The 20,185-nt window shown below is 43.4% G+C and overlaps 1 protein-coding gene across 4 annotated transcripts in view; it reads right to left on the bottom strand.

Annotated features, from left to right (window-relative positions):
* Positions 1 to 20,185, bottom strand: part of Crag (DENN domain-containing protein Crag) — a 201,919-nt gene that overhangs the window by 164,748 nt on the left and 16,986 nt on the right. For all 4 annotated transcript variants that reach the window (XM_070098409.1, XM_070098410.1, XM_070098412.1 and 1 more), the window contains exons 7-11: positions 13,567 to 13,692; positions 8,324 to 8,468; positions 6,102 to 6,277; positions 5,420 to 5,609; positions 1,824 to 1,965 (exon numbers count right to left, since the gene is read on the bottom strand). In XM_070098409.1, the coding sequence (XP_069954510.1) occupies positions 1,824 to 1,965; positions 5,420 to 5,609; positions 6,102 to 6,277; positions 8,324 to 8,468; positions 13,567 to 13,692 (779 nt within the window). The remainder of the gene's footprint in view (positions 1 to 1,823; positions 1,966 to 5,419; positions 5,610 to 6,101; positions 6,278 to 8,323; positions 8,469 to 13,566; positions 13,693 to 20,185) is intronic.

Raw genomic sequence — 20,185 nt, 5'->3', positions numbered from 1 at the left:
CCAAAGACCTAAACTTACTCACTGTTCAGAACATCCACACTTACTATTCTGCAATCTACATTTACACAACTATAAATTCCAATATTAACCCTGAACTAAAACACTTTCTTGATAGTTGTGACAAGACCAATAGGCATTATACTAGACACAAACATCTCTATGACATTCCCCGTGTCTGGCTAAATTTATACAAAAATTCAATGTACATACATAAAAGGGCCTAAAATCTGGAACTCCCTGCCTGAAAACTTTAGAACTGCTGACTCAACCACCATTGTCAAAAGCAATGTTAAAAAACACCTTATCTTCCTAACACACCCCACCGGTAGCTAATACACCCCACCGGTAGCTAACACACTCCACCGGTAGCTAACACACCCCACCGGTAGCTAATACACCCCACCGGTAGCTAACACACCCCACCGGTAGCTAACACACCCCACAGGTAGCTAACACACCCCACAGGTAGCTAATACACACCCCACAGGTAGCTAATACACACCACCGTTAGCTAACACACCCCACCGGTAGCTAACACACCCCACCGGTAGCTAACACACCCCACCGGTAGCTAACACACCCCACCGGTAGCTAACACACCCCACCAGTAGCTAACACACCCCACCAGTAGCTAACACACCCCACCAGTAGCTAACACACCCCACCAGTAGCTAACACACCCCACCAGTAGCTAACACACCCCACCAGTAGCTAACACACCCCACTGGTAGCTAACCACATGAAAACTACCATAGCTTGCACATATCCCAAACAAAATACGCTTATTTGATATCTGTGACTCCCCCTAATTTACACTAATGACAGTTAACATAAAATTCTGAATATAGCTTTTGCTACATAATTCTTAAGCTAGTCACAAGTCGGTCTAAGACACTCCATTATAGAAACTGTATCATCCCAAGACCAGAACATTCCCATTAATTGATAAACTAATTATTAACTTTTTAACTGTTTTGAACTACCTCACTTTTGTAAATCTAGTTAATCACTACAGCAACTTCACCTTAATACCAGTATGATCCATAACCTGTGTCAATATAGAGTAAGAAATAGTATTATTCTGCCCGAAATACCTAGGCATAATAGTGGCCTTCCTTGTAATAAATAATTTATAATATGCAATAATATTTTATAATACCAATAGAGAAATTAAGAATTTTAATTTTAATTTTAATCATTCGCTCCATCACTGTCTTGCAAGAGGCATGCTTACACTACAGTTATAAAACTGCAACATTAACACCCCCCTTCAGAGTGCCAGCACTGTACTTCCCATCACCAACCCATTGCTGGTGCTACCCAACTCATTTTCAATGCTACCCAACCCAATTATAGATTAGGAAGGGAGGAGAGAGAGAGTTGAAGGGACTTGTCTTAAAGCTGAAACAGAGATCAAAGATTTTTTTAGAGTACATTAAATTCAAATTCATAAGGGCAAGTGGGTTAGTTTGTGCTCATTACCTTAAACATGGAATGGCATAAATTCTCAATAGTCTAGCTAATTTGTGGAATACTGTCCTAATATGAAACAAGTGGAGATAAAGTACAGCAGATGTATAACCTCTAGGATGGGAAGCATCCACAAGAGAAAAAGTATCATGACTGTTACTAAATTACTGAGTGATTTACATTGAATGGGAAGCACAAAATACTATAATGGTCATATAGAACTAGGGGTAATGGGAGGTAATCAGCTTTGATCCAAGAGAGGGTAGCTCTAGTTCCTTGGATCAAGAGCCTCTCATCAGCCTCCAACCCCTCCTCACTGAAGGGTGCTGAAACAAAAGCAGCATCTTCCTTACCATCAAGATCAAATAATGAGGAAGTATCGCATGCAGCGCCAGCTTTAGCAGAGACGATTGGCAGTAAGTATGCACTGTAGCCCTTCAAGATTGTAGCAGTGAAGCGCAGGAATGCTTCCTGGATCTCCACATCAAGTTGTTGCTGCAACAAGGTTCACAACCATTACCCACACTTCTTTAGTAAGTTTATTTAGGTATACACAAATACAGTTACATAGATTATCATACATAGCAGCATGTGTAGAGAACCTGGGATAACCCAAAAAAGTCAGTGACTTATTTCCATTGAGGTTAATAAACAATTTTCCCATTTTCTATGGTAAGAGCCAATTCCCACAGAGTCTTTTACAGTGTATGACTTTAAACAGAAGGGTTGTGAGGCAAGTGAAATACATATAGTGAAGCCTCAGTGATAAAAGCTGGATAAACTTTAGATATGCTTAAAAGAAATCAACCAGTAAACCTGAGTGAAGAAAGACCCTGGAGAATTGGTATAAATCTTGGTAGTAGTTACTGACAAGTTAGTTCAGCAAGGCACACAAACAAACACTAGGACATATTTATTAGAAAAGTTTTGGTCCTGGGACCTTGATCACTTCTAACACACAGTGTTTAAAAACACAGTATATATAGGCAAAAAGTGAGGTGAAAGTTATACAATGTGAGTACGATAAGGACCTACATGGAAGTGACTGTTATATTGCCACCAGAAGAGATGAGTATTTAATCATATATGATTGACAGTGAAGTGAAAATCCACTGGCAAAATAAGAAGATACAGACCCAGAAGAATAACTATAAAGTAGTGAATGTAGATAAATGGTTCGGAGAACTGACAAGCTGATAGATTAGACACACATACAACACTTGGGTATCTTTATTGTGGAAATGTTTTGCCACACAGTGGCTTCATCAGTCCAATACAGAGAATAGTTGAAGATTAAAAGGAGTTTGAGGTAATCAGTCCCTCAGCCTAGAGTCAATGTGTCTAATTTATAATGTATTAAACTTTCAAAAACAGACAAAAATAGTCAAAAATGTACAATATATAATAAGGAAAAGTTGATGGAGAAAGTCAAAAGCATATAGAAGACATTATTATTATATTCTTGGGAAGTGTTCAATCTGTAGTATCACACTGTACCTAAGAAATCAAAGGTAATCAGATTTCATCCAAGGAATGGGCAAGTAGCTCCAATTATTTCAATCAAGAGCCCTTCACCAGCCACAAGAAGTATGATGGTAGCCAGCATGGGTATATCATATTGAAGAACAATAAAAGGCACAACACCGTGACTGGAACAAAACACAAATAACCCGCACATAGAAGAAAAAACTCATGGCGACGTTTCTGTCTGACGTGGACCATTAACTAATCAATGGTCCAAGTCAGAGCAAAACGTTGTCATAAGTTGCTTGTGTAAAATATACTATGCACATTAAATGGTTTACCAGTTATGTTATAGATGACTTTTTAAATATATACTCCCTCAGAACTACAAGTGATCCTCGACTTATGAAGGAGCTACGTTTGACGAATCCATTGTAAGTCAAAAATATTGTAAGTCGAATATGAATATGAATATGATAGAGTGGATAGAGGAGCAATGTGGCAGATGTTGCAAGTATATGGAATAGGTGGTAAGTTATTAAATGCTGTAAAGAGTTTTTATGAGGATAGTGAGGCTCAGGTTAGGGTGTGTAGAAGAGAGGGAGAATACTTCCCGGTAAAAGTAGGTCTTACACAAGGATGTGTAATGTCACCATGGTTGTTTAATATATTTATAGATGGGGTTGTAAAAGAAGTAAATGCTAGGGTGTTCGGGAGAGGGGTGGGATTAAATTTTGGGGAATCAAATTCAAAATGGGAATTGACACAGTTACTTTTTGCTGGTGATACTGTGCTTATGGGAGATTCTAAAGAAAAATTGCAAAGGTTAGTGGATGAGTTTGGGAATGTGTGTAAAGGTAGAAAGTTGAAAGTGAACATAGAAAAGAGTAAGGTGATGAGGGTGTCAAATGATTTAGATAAAGAAAAATTGGATATCAAATTGGGGAGGAGTAGTATGGAAGAAGTGAATGTTTTCAGATACTTGGGAGTTGACATGTCGGCGGATGGATTTATGAAGGATGAGGTTAATCATAGAATTGATGAGGGAAAAAAGGTGAGTGGTGCGTTGAGGTATATGTGGAGTCAAAAAATGTTATCTATGGAGGCAAAGAAGGGAATGTATGAAAGTATAGTAGTACCAACACTCTTATATGGGTGTGAAGCTTGGGTGGTAAATGCAGCAGCGAGGAGACGGTTGGAGGCAGTGGAGATGTCCTGTTTAAGGGCAATGTGTGGTGTAAATATTATGCAGAAAATTCGGAGTGTGGAAATTAGGAAAAGGTGTGGAGTTAATAAAAGTATTAGTCAGAGTGCAGAAGAGGAGTTGTTGAGGTGGTTTGGTCATTTAGAGAGAATGGATCAAAGTAGAATGACATGGAAAGCATATAAATCTATATGGGAAGGAAGGCGGGGTAGGGGTCGTCCTCGAAAGGGTTGGAGAGAGGGGGTAAAGGAGGTTTTGTGGGCAAGGGGCTTGGACTTCCAGCAAGCGTGCGTGAGCATGTTAGATAGGAGTGAATGGAGACGAATGGTACTTGGGACCTGACGATCTGTTGGAGTGTGAGCAAGGTAATATTTAGTGAAGGGATTCAGGGAAACTGGTTATTTTCATATAGTCGGACTTGAGTCCTGGAAATGGGAAGTACAATGCCTGCACTTTAAAGGAGGGGTTTGGGATATTGGCAGTTTGGAGGGATATGTTGTGTATCTTTATATGTGTATGCTTCTAAACTGTTGTATTCTGAGCACCTCTGCAAAAACAGTGATAATGTGCGAGTGTGGTGAAAGTGTTGAATGATGATGAAAGTATTTTATTTTTGGGGATTTTCTTTCTTTTTTGGGTCACCCTGCCTCGGTGGGAGACGGCCGACTTGTTGAAAAAAAAAAAAAAAAAAAAAAGAATATGAATATGCTAAATAAATAAGCAAATCAATAACTACTGTCACTGAGTAAGTAAATAAACTCAATATCAGTACTGAAAAGTTAATAAACGAATAAAAGTTATGGACTTGTTGCCTTCATGCTGGGTAATTATCTTAAGTTTGACCTTCAAAGTACAGTAGGACCCCTGTATCTACGGGGGATATGGTCCAAGGACCTACCGTGGATACCAAAACTGCAGATATTAAGTCCTGTACATACCTATTATTAAGTTTAATTGATAAATTGTGCACAATAAGTGGAGAATTATCATTTTTTCACTGATGTGAAGCATGTTACAGCTTCTCTTAGTCTTTGAAGAATTTTCGTCACTACTTTGAAACCATTATTAAGCAAAATTAAGGGTTATTTGTGGGCCACGGTACACCGCGGATAACTGAAACCATGGATACCGGACCCACGGATACTGGGGTCCTACTGTAATTGCTATTGCCCCATTACAGAGTTGAAATATAGTAAATCGAACCATGGTTTAATCAAGGAATAACTGTAACAGTGAACTTTAACAAGAACTTAATGTACTCATTTTTTTTTTAAACAGTACCTCTTTTCTCTTCATTTTGAAATCCGAATCGATACTGCTGTCCGGCTCAATTTTTTGTGACTTTAAATGTTGCTGTCGTAATTTCTCAAACTTGATGATTCTCTCGCAGAGGCTCTCTAGTGATGCTCGGAGGATACGAGCCGCACGATTGGGAAGGATCTTGGTGACAAGGTGCTTTTTGTCATCAGGTCTGTACAAGGTAAACATAAATTCATTCATATGCCCATGACAAACACAGGAACTAATTTATTGTAAATATTACATCGCATAATAAATTCAATCATATGCCTACGACAAACATTAAGCTCCAATTTATTGTAAATACATTATTTTTATTATTAACTGTTGAATGTGTATGTGCTCTTCTAAAGATCTGATAGCATATGTCTAGTCAGCTGGACTTAAGAGTCCTGGAGGTGGGAAGTACAGTGCCTGCACTCTGAAGGAGAGGTGGATATATGTTACAGTTTTTGAACTATAGTTCTGCATACCTCTGGCAAGATAGTGATGGAACGAGAATTTATTAAAAAGTTATTAAAAATGTTAAGAATTCTATTATAATAGGATAAATTATTGACCCTACCACACTGGGACACATGTTAGGAAATATTTGACTTCCAACCTCTCTCTCTCCTGGAAGGTTCTTATTAGAGTAAGATATGAACGACAGTGAATGACTCACACAGACATGGCTCCCGTGTCAAGATCTATGCAAATCACGTCTGGGGGAGGGTCATAAAGGTCGAAGAATCTGGAGTCCAGACCCAGGAGGAAAGGTATGGGGGCATTGAGGAAGTCTGAGAGGCCCAGCGGACACAGTGGGATGTATGGGCACTGCCAGTGGAACGGGAAGATTATCTGGAAAGAAAACAAAACAACAAATAGCAAAGTTAACTGTAATTTACAAAGCTTCAGCAACTTATACAATAAACTACAGAACAGTATAATTATTGTTAAGGTAAATGGACACATGCAACTACAGCCTCTCCTCACTTAGCAACGTACTCGTTTATCGACGACTTGGACTTACAACAGGCTCTCTGACCATTATTAATACCTAAATAATGTATATTTGAGCTGATTTCCTCTATTCTGTTTATTACAATATACAGTACACTACTATATAATCATTTAAAAATATACTAAAAATGTTATATATGGTGCAAAGGTGACATTAAAACAACATCAAAGATGGTTGACACAAACCCACTACCATTATAGTATGCTGCTTACTTAGTGACAAATTAGTTTACCGGAATGGTCTTAAGAACAGAACTCCGTCGTTAAGTGAGGAGAGACTGTAATACGATATTTTATTGTGAGAACGTTTCACTCTCCAGGAGATCTGTCAAGCTGTTACAGCTTGATAAAGCTCCTGGAGAGCAAAATGTTGCCACAATAATATGTCACATTAATTGCATATTTAACATTTACCTAACATTTTGTTGGTAATTCTACCATTATTACTATCTAGAATTATTATAGTCATGAAGAACTGTTAAATTTGTAATATCTGAAGAGTGGAAGGTCATGAGGCTTAATCCAGAAGGTCAGCTCCAATTCCTTGAATCAAGAGCCCTTCACCAGCATTAAGGCACTCCCTTGAAGGGCCTATTTGTAATCTATTTTACATTTAGGATAAAAGAAATGGAACAGTCATTAAAGCTGTGAAGTGCTGAAGCACAGGCAGTCTAACAATGCCTTCAAATAATGAGAGAAACTGTTCAAAATAGGCAAGGTAAGAGTGTATCTTCCTTCCTACCTTCCAAGCTACGAGTGTATTTCTTGAGTCATGGTTACACACCAGCAGCGAGGAGAACCAAGTGTTCTGTCACAGGCACAAGTGTTCCTTGAGTCATGGTTACACACCAGCAGCGAGGAGAACCAAGTGTTCTGTCACAGGCACAAGTGTTCCTTGAGTCATGGTTACACACCAGCAGTGAGGAGAACCAAGTGTTCTGTCACAGGCACAAGTGTTCCTTGAGTCATGGTTACACACCAGCAGCGAGGAGAACCAAGTGTTCTGTCACAGGCACAAGTGTTCCTTGAGTCATGGTTACACACCAGCAGCGAGGAGAACCAAGTGTTCTGTCACAGGCACAAGTGTTCCTTGAGTCATGGTTACACACCAGCAGTGAGGAGAACCAAGTGTTCTGTCACAGGCACAAGTGTTCCTTGAGTCATGGTTACACACCAGCAGTGAGGAGAACCAAGTGTTCTGTCACAGGCACAAGTGTTCCTTGAGTCATGGTTACACACCAGCAGTGAGGAGAACCAAGTGTTCTGTCACAGGCACAAGTGTTCCTTGAGTCATGGTTACACACCAGCAGCGAGGAGAACCAAGTGTTCTGTCACAGGCACAAGTGTTCCTTGAGTCATGGTTACACACCAGCAGTGAGGAGAACCAAGTGCTCTGTCACAGGCACAAGTGTTCCTTGAGTCAAGGTTACACACCAGCAGCGAGGAGAACCAAGTGCTCTGTCACAGGCACAAGTGTTCCTTGAGTCATGGTTACACACCAGCAGTGAGGAGAACCAAGTGTTCTGTCACAGGCACAAGTGTTCCTTGAGTCAAGGTTACACACCAGCAGCGAGGAGAACCAAGTGTTCTGTCACAGGCACAAGTGTTCCTTGAGTCATGGTTACACACCAGCAGTGAGGAGAACCAAGTGTTCTGTCACAGGCACAAGTGTTCCTTGAGTCATGGTTACACACCAGCAATTACACAATATTAAAACACACTTAACAACTCACTCAGTGGGTCATGTAATGGTCAAGACTCACATCACCCGATTTTCTTCCCCTGGAAGACACATTAATAACATCAGCAATCTACAAGTGGCACTAATTATCGCCAGCTCAGCTGGGAAGAACAGCGGCCAGGGTGAGTGAGTGAGGTACGCACCATACTGATGGCCTCAGAGACTGCAGTGAGAACGTCTGGTCTGAGAGAATGCAAGAGGATTTTCTGTTCGGTGAGAGCAAAGAGCAGCACTGTCAGACAGCCCTCTGGACGCAGGTTCATCACTAACTGGTGGAACTTGGCTCCGCTGTGAATATTACAGTACAATTATATATATGCATTACACATAATATACAACAGGATCACAGTAAACAGGTGATATCACAATACAAAATAACCACTGTGAAACAATAGTAAATTTCCAAGTGCTTTTGTGATTTCTCACACTGATAATGTGAGAAATCACAAAAGTACTTCTTAGTTTCACTATTTTTTCACAGTGGTTATTTTGCCCATTATAGTATACATTATTACATTAAATTATACTATTACAGCATATTCATGAGGAAGCACTAAACCCCTAAGGATCACAGAGCTCTAGGGACTGAAGATAATCAAGTCTGACCTGAGTAAGAGAAGGATAACCTAAATCCCTTGGATCAAGAGCCTTTCACCTACATCAAGGGGGATTCCCTTGATGTAGGTGCTGGTGGTACTTCATAAATCAAGTCTCACTAATTAAAAGGCCTGTCATTTTATATTTTTTATTTTACTATTAACACATCTGCCATCTCCCACCAAGGCAGGGTGGCCCACCAAGGCAGGGTGGCCCACCAAGGCAGGGTGGTCCAAAAAGGCAGGGTGGTCCACCAAGGCAGGGTGGCCCACCAAGGCAGGGTGGTCCACCAAGGCAGGGTGGTCCACCAAGGCAGGGTGGTCCACCAAGGCAGGGTGGTCCACCAAGGCAGGGTGGCCCACCAAGGCAGGGTGGCCCACCAAGGCAGGGTGGCCCACCAAGGCAGGGTGGTCCACCAAGGCAGGGTGGTCCACCAAGGCAGGGTGGTCCACCAAGGCAGGGTGGTCCACCAAGGCAGGGTGGCCCACCAAGGCAGGGTGGTCCACCAAGGCAGGGTGGCCCACCAAGGCAGGGTGGTCCACCAAGGCAGGGTGGTCCACCAAGGCAGGGTGGTCCACCAAGGCAGGGTGGTCCACCAAGGCAGGGTGGCCCACCAAGGCAGGGTGGCCCACCAAGGCAGGGTGGCCCACCAAGGCAGGGTGGCCCACCAAGGCAGGGTGGCCCACCAAGGCAGGGTGGTCCACCAAGGCAGGGTGGCCCACCAAGGCAGGGTGGCCCACCAAGGCAGGGTGGCCCACCAAGGCAGGGTGGCCCACCAAGGCAGGGTGGTCCACCAAGGCAGGGTGGTCCACCAAGGCAGGGTGGCCCACCAAGGCAGGGTGGCCCACCAAGGCAGGGTGGCCCACCAAGGCAGGGTGGCCCACCAAGGCAGGGTGGCCAACCTAGGCAGGGTGGCCCACCAAGGCAGGGTGGTCCACCAAGGCAGGGTGGTCCACCAAGGCAGGGTGGCCCACCAAGGCAGGGTGGCCCACCAAGGCAGGGTGGTCCACCAAGGCAGGGTGGCCCACCAAGGCAGGGTGGTCCACCAAGGCAGGGTGGCCCACCAAGGCAGGGTGGCCCACCAAGGCAGGGTGGCCCACCAAGGCAGGGTGGCCCACCAAGGCAGGGTGGCCCACCAAGACAGGGTGGCCCACCAAGGCAGGGTGGCCCACCAAGGCAGGGCATCCCACCAAGGCAGGGTGGCCCACCAAGGCAGGGTGGCCCACCAAGGCAGGGTGGCCCACCAAGGCAGGGTGGCCCACCAAGGCAGGGTGGCCCACCAAAGCAGGGTGGCCCACCAAAGCAGGGTGGCCCACCAAGGCAGGGTGGTCCACCAAGGCAGGGTGGTCCACCAAGGTAGGGTGGTCCACCAAGGCAGGGTGGCCCACCAAGGCAGGGTGGCCCACCAAGGCAGGGTGGCCCACCAAGGCAGAGTGGTCCACCAAGGCAGGGTGGTCCACCAAGGCAGAGTGGTCCACCAAGGCAGGGTGGCCCACCAAGGCAGGGTGGCCCACCAAGGCAGGGTGGCCCACCAAGGCAGGGTGGCCCACCAAGGCAGGGTGGCCCACCAAGGCAGGGTGGTCCACCAAGGCAGGGTGGTCCACCAAGGCAGGGTGACCCACCAAGGCAGGGTGGCCCACCAAGGCAGGGCGGCCCACCAAGGCAGGGCAGCCCACCAAGGCAGGGTGGCCCACCAAAGCAGGGTGGCCCACCAAGGCAGGGTGGCCCACCAAGGCAGGGTGGCCCACCAAGGCAGGGTGACCCGAAAAAGAAAAACTTTCACCATCATTCACTCCATCACTGTCTTGCCAGAAGGGTGCTTTACACTACAGTTATAAAACTGCAACATTAACCCTTTGACTGTCGCAGCCGTATATATATGTCTTACGAGGTACAGTGTTTGACGTATATATACTCATAAATTCTAGCGGCTTCAAATCAAGCAGGAGAAAGCTGGTAGGTCCACATGTGAGAGAATGGGTCTGTTTGGTCAGTGTGCACCATATAAAAAAAATCCTGGAGCACGTAGTGCATGAGAAAAAAAAAACTCCGACCGTTTTTTTTAATTAACCCTTTGACTGTCGCAACCCCCAATCCTGAGGTGTCTCCTGGTGTCGCAAAATTTAAAAAAAAAATCATTTTTTCTTTTGAAATGATAGAGAATCTTTTCCCGATTGTAATGACACCAAAAAAAACGAAATTTGATGGAAAACTGATGGAATTACGCTCTCGCGAAGTTAGCGACCTCGGCGCTGTTTACAAATCGGCGATTTCGCCCACTTTGAGCCCTATTTTCGGCTAATTCCATTGTTCCAGTCACCCAAACTCATAGCTATTTCTTTAGAACCCCATTTGTTCTATCGATTGAGTACAAGAAACTGCCCATTTACCGATTTCAACTACCTAATAATGTGGTCAGAAATTTGCAATTTGGCCAATTTCACAAAAACTAAAAAATATGACAATTTCAAAATAAGGTCCAGAACGAACAATGCAGACATTCCTGGCTCTAAAATAACATTTTCTTTGTTCATCAGTCATATCTCCAGGCCCCTCTGATATTACTCTTGCTTTCTATTTTGAATTTTTATTCAAACAAAAAATAGAAGACTTACTATTATGCAGACTACTGCAATACTGTAATAATTGTATAAATAACATCAACCCATTCATGACTGCATATTAGAATGGCTAGTTGGACATTTATTGGACAATGGCATCATTTGTTTACTTTTGAACATTGGCAAAAATCAAACATTTCCCCTACTTTGAGCTCCATTTCTAGGTTCTTTTTATAGTAAAATCAATCAAAATCACCTCTATTTCTATAATATGTTTCCCATTCTATCAAATGAGACCAAGAAAACGAGAATACAGCCATAAATACTATATGAAAATAGACCACAAAGTCGGCATTTTAATTAAAAAAAAACGGTCGGAGTTTTTTTTTTCTCATTATGCACTGCGTGCTCCAGGATTTTTTTTTTTAAATGGTGCACACTGACCACACAGACCCATTCTCTCACATGTGGGCCTACCAGCTTTCTCCTGCTTGATTTGAAGCCGCTAGAATTTATGAGTATATATACGTCAAACACAGTACCTCGTAAGACGTATATATACGGCCGCGACAGTCAGAGGGTTAAATTTTGCGACACCAGGAGACACCTTAGGATTGGGGGTTGTGACAGTCAAGGGGTTAACACCCCTCCTTCAGTGTAGACACTGTACTTCCCATCTCCAGGACTCAAGTCTGGCCTGCCGGTTTCCCTGAATCCCTTCATAAATGTTACCTTGCTCACACTCCAACAGCATGTCAAATCCTCAAAACCATTTGTCTCCATTCGCTCCTATCTAACACTCTCACACTTGCTTGCTGGAAGTCCAAGCCCCTTGCACACAAAACCTTCTTTACCCTCCAACCTTTCCTAGGCCGACCCCTACCCTATCTTCCCTCCACTACAGATTTATACACTCTCGAAGTCATTCATTTTATATATAGTATTGTAAAAAATCAACGTTGCATTTACAGACTACAAACTGCTAGTCTGCCTCAACTCATTTACAACCTAAGCTTTACTTAAAGAATATTATCTCTCCTCCCCACAGGAATATCATCCACAAGTTGACTAACACCCAAGTACCTATTTACTATTTGAACTGGGACAACAGGTGTAAGGTGGGTAACACCCAGGTACCTATTTACTGCTATTTGAACTGGGGTAACAGGTGTAAAGAACCATGCTTAAGTTACTCACCCATCACACAACATTATTACAACAAGATACAGGCATCCTCAGTATTGTGCAGTAGATACAGACACTCCTCACTTAATGACCTACCTGTTTAACCACAGCATGGAATTACGACCAGCTCTCTGACCAGTCACTATGGTACACTGTACAAGAACTTTGGTCGAGGGAGAGCTAACCAATGAAGATTTTACAGACTTGGAAGTGCACCAGCACTTGGAAGAGGAAGAAGAGGAGGAGGAGGAAAGAACAGAAAAAGTACAATAGAAGTTCACTGTAAAGGGGTTAGCTGGTGTATTCTGAGTTCTGTCACTTAATAATGAAACTTGGTCATTAAGTGAGGAGAGCCAGTATATACTGGGCCCATGGCACCAATGATACTATATTTTCTGACATATGAGCACATAGTCATTACTAAATTTACTAATTCTAATATTATTATGTTCTGTACTACCTCACTATTATCACTCTAATTAATGTTAATCACTTCAGTTACCTAACTTTTATATCAGCATGCAATAATTTATATTAAAGTGTACTGCTCAAGAACTTGTGTCAGTATAGAGTAAGAATTAGGATTAGTCTGCCCAAAATGCCTAGGCATGCTAGTGGCCTTCTTTGTAATTAATATTTTATAATATGTAAACCACACACTGTAAGCTTCGCAAGGAAATAAAAATTTTCATTTTTGAAAGCATAACCCAAAGTCTACCCTTGACTCTGACCTTGAGCATATAAGGTGCAGGCTGATTTTCCAAGACTTTATGTGATGAAAAAATGTGCCTTATATGCCAGAAAATACAGTAAGTTATTTCCAGCCATCAACACACAATTCTGCATAATAAGAATTTTCAAAATCTTTTACAAACAATACTGATTGCACATGACCCTGCAGATGAAATGGGGATTTACATCAATGAAAATTCTGAAAAAACCATTTCACACAGAGTGAGGGAGACCCCTGTATGCCACAGATTATGCAACAGGTCCTCCGCAGAGCAGCAGTGAGAGGACGAACAGATGACTCGGCACACTACCTTAAGCATATGGGAGAATCTTCGGGCTGTGCCAGAGATATACGTTCTTTGGCGTCCAGCTGGATGAGGATTCTGGGTCTCCGAGCACTGGGAAATGGAACACACTCCAAGAAGTGGTAGATGTATCTGAAAACAATGTGACGTATTAGCAAGCGTTAGCTTACTTATAAAGCTCCCCTATATAGTCAGTTTACTTATAGAGCTCCCCTATATAGTCAGCTTATAAAGCTCCTCTATATAGTCAGCTTACTTAAAAAGCTCCTCTATACAGTCAGCTTACTTATAAAATTCTGCTATACAGTCAGCTTACTTACAAAGCTCCCTTATGTAGTCAGCTCACATATAAAGCTCCCCTACATAGTAAGCTCACTTATAAAGCTCCCCTATATATTCAGCTCACTTATAAAGCTCCCCTATATATTCAGCACACTTATAAAGCTCTATATAGTCAGCTCACTTATAAAGCTTCCCATATAGTATGCTTACTTATAAAGCTCCCCTATATAGTCAACTTATAAAGCTCCCCTACATAATCAGCTTACTTATAAAGCTCCCCTATATAGTCAACTTACTTATAAAGCTCCCCTATATAGTCAGCCTATAAAGCTTCCCTATATAGTCAGCTTACTTATAAAGCTCCCTTATATAAGAACATAAGAAAGAAGGAACACTGCAACAGGTCCACTGACCCATGCGGAGCAGGTCCATGTCCCCCCCCCCCAGATTAGACCAATGACCCACCCCCGGATTAGCCCAATGAGCCACCCAGTCTGATCATCTCCACTCAAGGATGGAGCACTGTACCAGACCCAGCAGCACAAGTTAGTCAGGTCCAACTCACACTCACCCACACCCACTCATGTATTTATCTAACCTATTTTTAAAACTACACAACGTTTTAGCCTGAATAACTGTACTCGGGAGTTTGTTCCACTCATCCACAACTCTATTACCAAACCAGTGCTTTCCTATATCCTTTCTGAATCTGAATTTTTCCAACTTGAAACCATTGTTGCGAGTCCTGTCTTGGCTGGAAATTTTCAGCACGCTATTTACATCCCCTTTATTTATTCCTGTTTTCCATTTATACACCTCGATCATATAGTCAGCTCACTTGTAAAACTTCCCTATACAATTTGAGTTTTATAAATGTAGTTGAAAAAATACATTAAAAATTGAACGCCATGTGGAAGAACTGTCATAGTTTACCTGGAGTTTACCTGGAGAGAGTTCCGGGGGTCAACGTCCCTGCAGCCCGGTCTGTGACCAGGCCTCCTGGTGGATCAGAGCCTGATCAACCAGTGTGATGGCCCCTGCCAAACAAGTGGTTGGATTGTTAACCTGCCGGCTGGCAGTACCACTGGGTACGTCATCAGACCCAATGTGGGGACTGCTGAGCCGGCCTTGGAAGCAGTATTCACCAGACCACCTTACGGTGTATACCAACTGGTCTGAGGCAGTAGCCAGTATTCGCCTGACCATCTGATGGTGTATACCTACTGGTCTTGGATCTACTGGCAGTGGAAACAGCATTCGCCTGACCATCTTACGGTATATACCTACTGGTCTGAACTACTGGTAGTGGAAACAGTATTCGCCTGACCATCTTACGGTGTATACCTACTGGTCTTTAGTAGTACTTACCTGACCACCTTATGGTACAGATCTACTGGCAGTGGATGGTACTTATTTGACCATTTTACGGTATACTGGCAAGAGACAGTATTCACCTGACCACCTGCAGCAAGTCGTGACGGAGCAGTGTGACACTAAAAGAAGATAGGGTCGGAGTGTGACACTGAAGAAAGGATGGGATCGTAGTGTGACACTGGAGGAAGAGGCAGAGTGTGGCACTAATGTAAGAAAAGGGCGTAGTGTAACACTGAGAGACTGTAGTGTCGTGTGACACTGGGTGTCAGTGACTTGTTGGTTTCTGAGGAGAAACACAGGGATGATACTGAGGAAGGACTGTACCCTGTGTGGTACGATGAACTGCCGTGTAATGTACTGTATATGTATAGAGAGAAAGACACAGGGGTGATACTGAAGAAGGACTGTACCCTGTGTGGTAGGATGAAGTGCCATGTAATGTATATGTATAGAGAGAAAGACGCAGGGATGATACTGAGGAAGGACTGTACCCTGTGTGGTAGGATGAACTGCCGTGTAATGTATATGTATAGAGAGAAAGACGCAGGGGTGATACTGAAGAAGGACTGTACCCTGTGTGGTAGGATGAACTGCCATGTAATGTATATGTATAGAGAGAAAGACACAGGGGTGATACTGAAGAAGGACTGTACCCTGTGTGGTAGGATGAACTGCCATGTAATGTATATGTATAGAGAGAAAGACGCAGGGATGATACTGAGGAAGGACTGTACCCTGTGTGGTAGGATGAACTGCCATGTAATGTATATGTATAGAGAGAAAGACACAGGGGTGATACTGAAGAAGGACTGTACCCTGTGTGGTAGGATGAACTGCCATGTAATGTATATGTATAGAGAGAAAGACACAGGGGTGATACTGAAGAAGGACTGTACCCTGTGTGGTAGGATGAAGTGTCGTGTGATCCAGTGTATGATGTATATGTATAGAGATGTTACTTATAATTTATTATTTTATCAATTACTGTGACACAGTGGTGTCAGGAATGTACACTGTTTATGGTAGGGTCATGAATGAAATTATAGGTAAGACACATATGCAACAGTTAGGTATCTTTATTTCGAAACGTTTCGCCTACACAGTAGGCTTCTTCAGTCGAGTACAGAAAGGTTGATAGAAGCAGAAGATACTTGAAGACGATGTAATCAGTCCATCACCCTTAAAGTTTTGAGGTGGTCAGTCCCTCAGTCTGGAGAAGAGCATTGTTCCGTTGTCTGAAACAATATGAAGTTGAAGTGACAGAATGGGGCCTTTATATAGTGCCAGGAGGTGAGACGTAGGTTGCTTTGGGAGGGCAGGTCCTTCTCAAACCCAGCCGTTCTCACTAGTAGAGGTTGTCGAAGTGGTCTGTACCAAGATACCCTTGTGTTGGAGTGTCTGACAGAATGAACATTAAAATGGTATGAAATACCGACAGATTGTTAGGTAAGACACATATGCAACAGTTAGGTATCTTTATTTCGAAACGTTTCGCCTACACAGTAGGCTTCTTCAGTCGAGTACAGAAAGGTTGATAGAAGTAGAAGATACTTGAAGACGATGTAATCAGTCCATCACCCTTAAAGTTTTGAGGTGGTCAGTCCCTCAGTCTGGAGAAGAGCATTGTTCCGTTGTCTGAAACAATATGAAGTTGAAGTGACAGAATAGGGCCTTTATATAGTGCCAGGAGGTGAGACGTAGGTTGCTTTGGGAGGGCAGGTCCTTCTCAAACCCAGCCGTTCTCACTAGTAGAGGTTGTCGAAGTGGTCTGTACCAAGATACCCTTGTGTTGCAGTGTCTGACAGAATGAACATTAAAATGGTATGAAATACCGACAGATTGTTAGGTAAGACACATATGCAACAGTTAGGTATCTTTATTTCGAAACGTTTCGCCTACACAGTAGGCTTCTTCAGTCGAGTACAGAAAGGTTGATAGAAGCAGAAGATACTTGAAGACGATGTAATCAGTCCATCACCCTTAAAGTTTTGAGGTGGTCAGTCCCTCAGTCTGGAGAAGAGCATTGTTCCGTTGTCTGAAACAATATGAAGTTGAAGTGACAGAATGGGGCCTTTATATAGTGCCAGGAGGTGAGACGTAGGTTGCTTTGGGAGGGCAGGTCCTTCTCAAACCCAGCCGTTCTCACTAGTAGAGGTTGTCGAAGTGGTCTGTACCAAGATACCCTAAGATACCTAACTGTTGCATATGTGTCTTACCTAACAATCTGTCGGTATTTCATACCATTTTAATGTTCATTCTGTCAGACACTGCAACACAAGGGTATCTTGGTACAGACCACTTCGACAACCTCTACTAGTGAGAACGGCTGGGTTTGAGAAGGACCTGCCCTCCCAAAGCAACCTACGTCTCACCTCCTGGCACTATATAAAGGCCCCATTCTGTCACTTCAACTTCATATTGTTTCAGACAACGGAACAATGCTCTTCTCCAGACTGAGGGACTGACCACCTCAAAACTTTAAGGGTGATGGACTGATTACATCGTCTTCAAGTATCTTCTGCTTCTATCAACCTTTCTGTACTCGACTGAAGAAGCCTACTGTGTAGGCGAAACGTTTCGAAATAAAGATACCTAACTGTTGCATATGTGTCTTACCTAACAATCTGTCGGTATTTCATACCATTTTAATGTTCATTCTGTCAGACACTGCAACACAAGGGTATCTTGGTACAGACCACTTCGACAACCTCTACTAGTGAGAACGGCTGGGTTTGAGAAGGACCTGCCCTCCCAAAGCAACCTACGTCTCACCTCCTGGCACTATATAAAGGCCCCATTCTGTCACTTCAACTTCATATTGTTTCAGACAACGGAACAATGCTCTTCTCCAGACTGAGGGACTGACCACCTCAAAACTTTAAGGGTGATGGACTGATTACATCGTCTTCAAGTATCTTCTGCTTCTATCAACCTTTCTGTACTCGACTGAAGAAGCCTACTGTGTAGGCGAAACGTTTCGAAATAAAGATACCTAACTGTTGCATATGTGTCTTACCTAACAATCTGTCGGTATTTCATACCATTTTAATGTTCATTCTGTCAGACACTGCAACACAAGGGTATCTTGGTACAGACCACTTCGACAACCTCTACTAGTGAGAACGGCTGGGTTTGAGAAGGACCTGCCCTCCCAAAGCAACCTACGTCTCACCTCCTGGCACTATATAAAGGCCCCATTCTGTCACTTCAACTTCATATTGTTTCAGACAACGGAACAATGCTCTTCTCCAGACTGAGGGACTGACCACCTCAAAACTTTAAGGGTGATGGACTGATTACATCGTCTTCAAGTATCTTCTGCTTCTATCAACCTTTCTGTACTCGACTGAAGAAGCCTACTGTGTAGGCGAAACGTTTCGAAATAAAGATACCTAACTGTTGCATATGTGTCTTACCTAACAATCTGTCGGTATTTCATACCATTTTAATGTTCAATGAAATTATAATTTATTATTTTAAGATTTATAGATGTACAAAGGTAATTATAAAGTGGACCCCCGTTTTACGATCACCTCTCAATGCGACCAATTATGTAAGTGTATTTATGTAAGTGCGTTTGTACGTGTATGTTTGGGGGTCTGAAATGGACTAATCTAATTCACAATATTCCTTACGGGAACAAATTCGTTCAGTACTGGCACCTGAACATACTTCTGGAATGAAATAATATCGTAAACCGGGGGTCCACTGTGTGTGTGTGTGTGTGTGTGTGTGTGTGTGTGTGTGTGTGTGTGTGTGTGTGTGTGTGTGTGTGTGTGTGTGTGTGTGTGTGTGTGTGTGTGTGTGTGTGTGTGTGTACTCACCTAGTTGTACTCACCTAGTTGAGGTTGCAGGGGTCGAGTCCAAGCTCCTGGCCCCGCCTCTTCACTGGTCGCTACTAGGTCACTCTCCCTGAACCATGAGCTTTATCGTACCTCTGCTTAAAGCTATGTATGGATCCTGCCTCCACTACATCGCTTCCCAAACTATTCCACTTCCTGACTACTCTGTGGCTGAAGAAATACTTCCTAACATCCCTTTGATTCATCTGTGTCTTCAGCTTCCAACTGTGTCCCCGTGTTGCTGTGTCCAGTCTCTGGAACATCCTGTCTTTGTCCACCTTGTCAATTCCTCTCAGTATTTTGTAAGTCATTATCATGTCCCCCCTATCTCTCCTGTCCTCCAGTGTTGTCAGGTTGATTTCCCTTAACCTCTCCTCATAGGACATACCTCTTAACCCTGGGACTAGTCTTGTTGCAAACCTTTGCACTTTCTCTAGTTTCTTTACATGCTTGGCTAGGTATGGGTTCCAAACTGGTGCCGCATACTCTAATATGGGCCTAACGTACACGGTGTACAGGGTCCTGAACGACTCCTTATTAAGATGTCGGAATGCTGTTCTGAGGTTTGCCAGGTGCCCATATGCTGCGGCAGTTATTTGGTTGATGTGCGCTTCAGGAGATGTGCCTGGTGTTATACTCACCCCAAGATCTTTTTCCTTGAGTGATGTTTGTAGTCTCTGGCCCCTTAGACTGTACTCCGTCTGCGGTCTTCTTTGCCCTTCCCCAATCCTCATGACTTTGCACTTGGTGGGATTGAACTCCAGGAGCCAGTTGCTGGACCAGTTCTGCAGCCTGTCCAGATCCCTTTGTAGTTCTGCCTGGTCTTCGATCGAATGAACTCTTCTCATCAACTTCACGTCATCTGCAAACAGGGACACCTCGGAGTTTATTCCTTCCGTCATGTCGTTCACAAATACCAGAAACAGCACTGGTCCTAGGACTGACCCCTGTGGGACCCCACTGGTCACAGGTGCCCACTCTGACACCTCGCCACGTACCATTACTCGCTGCTGTCTTCCTGACAAGTATTCCCTGATCCATTGCAGTGCCTTCCCTGTTATCCCTGCTTGGTCCTCCAGTTTTTGCACTAATCTCTTGTGTGGTACTGTGTCAAAAGCCTTCTTGCA

The sequence above is a fragment of the Cherax quadricarinatus genome, chromosome 62 (genome assembly GCF_038502225.1).
Source record: "Cherax quadricarinatus isolate ZL_2023a chromosome 62, ASM3850222v1, whole genome shotgun sequence".
NCBI lineage: Eukaryota > Metazoa > Arthropoda > Malacostraca > Decapoda > Parastacidae > Cherax > Cherax quadricarinatus.
This window is presented reverse-complemented; position numbering and strand designations above follow the sequence as displayed.